This window comes from Chanos chanos, chromosome 7 (assembly GCF_902362185.1).
Source record: "Chanos chanos chromosome 7, fChaCha1.1, whole genome shotgun sequence".
Taxonomy (NCBI): Eukaryota; Metazoa; Chordata; class Actinopteri; order Gonorynchiformes; family Chanidae; genus Chanos; species Chanos chanos.
In genome coordinates, this window is record NC_044501.1 from 2,571,098 (window position 1) to 2,577,097 (window position 6,000).

At 42.1% G+C, this 6,000-nt stretch overlaps 1 protein-coding gene across 1 annotated transcript in view; it reads left to right on the plus strand.

Annotated features, from left to right (window-relative positions):
* LOC115817121 (NACHT, LRR and PYD domains-containing protein 12-like) overlaps nt 1-4,581 on the plus strand; it is a 65,883-nt gene extending 61,302 nt beyond the window's left edge. The window contains exons 11-15 of the mRNA XM_030780366.1: nt 167-340; nt 975-1,021; nt 1,125-1,647; nt 4,227-4,313; nt 4,461-4,581. Of these exons, the coding sequence (XP_030636226.1) occupies nt 167-340; nt 975-1,021; nt 1,125-1,647; nt 4,227-4,313; nt 4,461-4,581 (952 nt within the window). The remainder of the gene's footprint in view (nt 1-166; nt 341-974; nt 1,022-1,124; nt 1,648-4,226; nt 4,314-4,460) is intronic.
* Nucleotides 4,582-6,000: the final 1,419 nt, after the last annotated feature.

Here is a 6,000-nt window from a genome sequence, read left to right on the forward strand (position 1 = left end):
GGACAGAAGGATGTTCTGACTCTTAACAGGAGACTGGTGTCATATGACAAGACTCTTCAGCAGTCTTAAGAGAACGTGTGTCAACTCCCTCTCTCTCTCTCTCTCTCTCTGTCTCTCTCTCTCTCTCTCTCTCTCTCTCTGTCTCTCTCTCTCTCTCTCTCTGTAGGTTGTCTGGTTGTTTAGTGACAGAGGAAGGCTGTTCTTTTCTGGCTTCAGCTCTGAGTTTAAACCCCTCACACCTGAGAGAACTGGATCTGAGCTACAATCACCCAGGAGACTCAGGAGTGAAGCTGCTCTCTGACAGAAAGGAGGATCCACACTGTAGACTGGACACACTCAAGTAAGTAGAGTGTGTGAGAGAAAAAAAGTATTAGAGAGAGCGTGTGTTTGTGTAAAAATAAGAGAGGGTGTATTTGCATGATTTTTGAGTGTGTATGAGGAAAAGGGAGAGAAAAATGCATGTTTACTCTCCCATGTGTGTTTGTCTATGAAAAATTACTGTGTTCGTCCATAAATGTTGTGTGTTTTATAGAGCAGTGGTGATTTGTGTGTGTGTGTGTTTAAGACAGAGAGGTCATGTACAAGTCAGAGAGACACACACACACACATACAGTCTCTCTCTCTCTCTCTCTGTCTCTCTCTCTCTTCCCTCTAATTCCATGCAGTTGTGATTGTGAGAGTGAAAAAGAAGTGTCATGTGTGTGTGTATCTAAGAGCGAATTTGAATGTATTTGTGTGTAATGTGAGAGACGGTATATTTAAGTGTGTGAGTGTAAAAATGAAATGCACAATATGTGTGTATGTGTGTGTGTGTTAAAGGGAAAGATAGGATATTTCAGTGTGTGTGCGCATTTGCGTGTGTGTGTCAAAGTAAGAGACAGTATATGTTGGTGAGTGTGTGTGTGTGTGTTTATGTGTGTGTATATGTTTGTGCGTGTGTTTGTATGAGACTCATCCACTTCCTGTTTGTGCAGTGTAGATCATGGAGCAGAGTTCAGGATCAAACCAGGATTAAAAAAATGTGAGTTTACACACACACACACACACACGCACACACATACACACACACACACACATAGTGTGTGTGATATGTTTATTCCTCTAATTTCTCTTCTTCTCTGTAGATGCCTGTGATCTCACACTGGACCCAAACACAGTAAACACACACCTCTCTCTGTCTGAGGGGAACAGAAAGGTGACACATGTGTGGAATAAACAGTCGTATCCTGATCATCCAGAGAGATTTGATGACAGGTGGCCCCAGGTCATGTGTAGAGAGAGTCTGACTGGACGCTGTTACTGGGAGACTGAGTGGAGTGGAAGTGATGCTATAGCAGTGACATATAAAGGAATCAGGAGGAAAGGACAGAGTGATGACTGTGGGTTTGGACACAATAAAAAGTCCTGGAGTCTGTACTGCTATCCTAACAGTTACACTGCCTATCACAATAAACAGAGAACTGACATACCTGCCCCCCCCTCACACACACACAGAGTAGGAGTGTATCTGGACTGGTCGTCTGGAACTGTGTCCTTCTACAACGTCTCCTCTGACACACACACACTCACACACATACACACATTCCGCTCCACATTCACTCAACCCCTCTATGCAGGGTTTAGGATTACTGATGCCTCAGTGTCTCTGTGTCAAATAAAGTAAAACACACACACTCTGAAATACTCACTCTCTCTCTCTCTCTCTCTCTCTCTCTCTCTCTCTTACACACACACACACACACACACACACAAGCACAAATGTATATGTATGAGGTATAGCCAGAGTTTTATTTATGTATGAGAAATCTGTGACGGTAATTATAAGTAATTGTTAATTAATTCACAAATTCACAATGTTTATTTGTTGTTTGTTTGTTTGTTTAAATGCTTGTCCATTTCATTTTAAAATTCTTCTTCACTTGTTTCTATTTTGTTACAAAAACAGTATAAACATGTGTTACGACCCCGTCTAGGGTGGGGTGAACTCAAACACGTGTTACGACCTCCTTCCCTTTTAAACCAGAGTAACCAGCACACCAACACTCCACGCCCAGTCAGCCTTTATTATTATTATTATTATTATTATTATTATTATTATTATTATTATTATTATTATCATTCTTCTCTCTCCCCTGTAACCAGAGTAACCAGCACACCAACACTCCACGCCCAGTCAGCCTTTCATTATTATTATTATTATTATTATTATTATTATTATTATCATTCTTCTCTTTCTCCTGCAACCAGAGTAACCGACACACCAACACTCCACGCCCAGTCAGCCTTTTTAATTGTTTATTTACAGTGTTCATGATGTGTTCAGAGGCAGTGTTGGTGTTGGCTTTGGGATGGATGTAAATAATAATGATAATAATAATAATAAATAGCTGAGAAAATTCTCTTGGTAGATAAAGAATGGAGTGACCCAGCCAGGAGCTCTGTGTCAGGTTCACACAGACTCTCACTAATAATGGCCGTGGAGCACCAGCGCTTGCTGATATAAAAACAGACTCCGCCTCTGTCTACCTTACCGGTACCGGTCCCTGTCGAGTCTTAATGGGATGCCAAAACCGCCAATAAAAAGTACACGATCATCGATGCGACTGTCAAGCCATGATTCCCAGAACGCCAGGACGGAAGCATTTCTATATTCTATATTCATGCATGTATTTAACATTTGCTTGAAGTTCATCTATCTTATTTAGTGGACATTGCTGAGGATGACAGAACGTAGTGATCTGTGTTTGTTTTCCCGTATGAGTTTAATTCTGAGACCGGCTTTCCTGCACCGTTTCCTGAATTGTCTCTTCTGAAACGTGCCACCTTGCTTGTTATTTGGAGTTTCGGAGAGTAACTCCACCGGAATATTCCATAGCTACATTATTAGTTAGGTCAGTTTGCAGGTCCTGAAGCTTTACTAGGAATTCCCTCGAGTATCCGTGCTGTCGGTCGCCACCGAGAAGACTGTCCTTAGTTTCCCAGCCAAGGGTGGCACGTAGTCCGAGTAGGAGACAGCATAAAATCCAAAACGGTTTGTGTGCATCCATGGCTCATGGAACTGAAAAGGTAAAAAAAAGTGATAAAAGGTAAAAACAGCAGTGTGTGTTCGCTCACGTTAAAAGAGCAGAGCAGACATAAAATAAAACGAAGCACTGATTTAAAAACATGGAGTTGAAAAGGTGAGAGAAGTAGTAATAATAAAAAAGTAAAAAATAGTAGCAATGTGTGTTGGGTCACGTTAAAAGAGCAGCGCTGACAAAAAAGAACGTGAAACAGTGACCAACAACACAGTGCCAAAACCAGCCGGTCGCCATACGAGCAGCGCACAAACAGCAAACAACGCGCTCTCTCTCGCGCGCGCGCTCTCTCTCTCCCTTATACACACACACACGTGCGCGTGCGCACACACAAGGAGAATGTCTGTATTTGAAGTTTTGCTCTTGTAATAACGATCATTTGCTATTCACTCACAAACATTTATAAACAAACCTCTAAACTTCCTCAAAGACAGAGGAACCGAAAGCAAACTGGAACCTTTCTGTGTACCATTTTAACAGAAAATAATTCTGCAAGCTAAATGAACTATATTCACTTAAACATCAAGAAATGTACAGGTAAGCATTTACAAAAGTTTGTATCGTATGCTGTTTACTACTTCAGGTGTATTGCCATCACATAAATATCTATAAATCAGTTTAAATGATAAGAATGATTAGTCCGTATCAGGAAACAAAAACGTGCTTTGAACTGTAGTTTCTGTATTGTCTTGAAAAGATCGAGAAAAGTCACTGAGTGAAAGTTGCTTCAAACTTGTCTCTTCTGTTATTTGTCAAAAGCACAAATACTGCCTTTTACACTCTAAACTCCAAAGACAGATTGATATATATATATATATATATATATATATATATATATATATATACTGTGTGTGTGTGTATACACCACACACACACACACATACAGTGCATATGGAAAGTTTTCAGGCCCTTTCAAATTTTCCACATTTTGTTCTGTCTCAGACTCAGACTCATCTTAAAATGGATTCAATTCATTTTTTTTTCTCATCAATCTACACACAATACTCCACAATGACAACGTAAAAACAGGCTTTTGGAGTGTTTTGGTAGTTTATTAAACATAAAAGACTGAAATATCCCACTGACATAAGTATTCAGACCCTTTGTTATGACACTTGCGATTGATCTGTGGTGACTCCTCACTAACAGGGACATGACAGCCTCCCGGGAGTTTCCCAGAAAGCACCTGAATGACTCTGAGTGGACTGTCATGTGTCAGCATTATTCAGTGCATCGGTAAAGACTAGACTTATTGAGATTCAATTTTTATAAAGACATGAATCAAAGTTTTGTAGAAGGACGGTGCTGCTTTTGCTCCGTAAAAGAGGGGGAGTTGTTCTTTGCCAGTGTGTGGAGCTCTCTGTTTTTCCCTCTGTTTTTTAGTTGCGTGCAGTTGGTTCTGGTGAATGTTGCGGTTCACAGGAGGACCTCTGGTTTACCACTCAGCTGTAGTCGTAGCTGTGGATGGAGGGAGAAAACCTGTGGGACGTGGAGGTGGAGGTGATCATGACGAGATGCATGTGCCATATGCTTTGTGGAGTTTTCATTTCTTGCTGTAGATGTCATGGTTAAGGCTATTTTGTCAGTCTGTTCCTTATGTTTCTACTGTTTCCCTTTCCCTGTGCTCCCCCTGTTGGTTTGTCTTCTCTGTTTTGTGTGTATGTGTGTGTGTGTGTGTGTGTGTGTGTGTGAGTGTGTGTGAGTGTGTGTGTGTGTGTTTGTGTGTGAGTGTGTGTGAGTGTGTGAGTGTGTGTGTGTGTGTGTGAGTGTGTGTGTGTGTGTGTGTGTGTATGTGTGTGTGTGTGTGTGTGTGTGTGAGTGTGTTTGTGTGTGTGAGTGTGTATGTGAGTGTGTGTGTGTGTGTGTGTGTGTGAGTGTGTGTGTGAGTGTGTGTGTGTGTGTGAGTGTGTGTGTGTGTGTGTGTGTGTGTGTGTGTGTGAGTGTGTGTGTGAGTGTGTGTGTGTGTGTGTGTGTGTGTGAGTGTGTTTGTGTGTGTGAGTGTGTATGTGAGTGTGAGTGTGTGTGTGTGTGTGTGTGTGTGTGTGAGTGTGTGTGTGTGTTGTGGGCGTGGCGTCTCTCTCTCTCCACTTCCTAATTGCCTCCACACCTGCGATCAGTCACCTCATCACATCACAGTATTTAAATCCTGCAGTTTCATCCACTCTTCACCAGATCGTTGTTTCAGCCTGTGTGGTAGAACTCACTTCTCGGTCACTCATTGTATTCTATTGTTTTTTTTGTAGTTTGCATATCAGTGTTTATCTGCCTGTTTTTTTCTCGAAAGGATTGCCTCTGTGCCACTCGCTATCTCCAGTGTGCCCTTCACCTGCCTGTCACCCTTCAGCTCCGCCTCCTTAGTCCAGCTGCTCTGCCTCACTCATAGCTCCACTCTGCAACCTCTCCCGTCATCCCCTTCCTTCATCTCCACTGCCTGCATTTCCATCACCACACTACAGCCTGTCAATACTCTCTCACTAACACTACAGCCTGTCAATACTCTCCCATTAACACTACAGCCTGTCAATACTCTCTCACTAACACTACAGCCTGTCAATACTCTCTCACTAACATTACAGCCTGTCAATACTCTCTCACTAACACTGCAGCCTGTCAATACTCTCTCACTAACACTACAGTCTGTCAATACTCTCTCACTAACACTACAGCCTGTCAATACTCTCTCACTAACACTACAGCCTGTCAATACTCTCTCTCACTAGTGCTACAGCCTGTCAATACTCTCTCACTAACACTACAGCCTGTCAATACTCTCTCTCACTAGTGCTACAGCCTGTCAATACTCTCTCACTAACACTACAGCCTGTCAATACTCTCTCTCACTAATGCTACAGCCTGTCAATACTCTCTCACTAATGCTACAGCCTGTCAATACTCTCTCACTAACACTACAGCCTGTCAATAC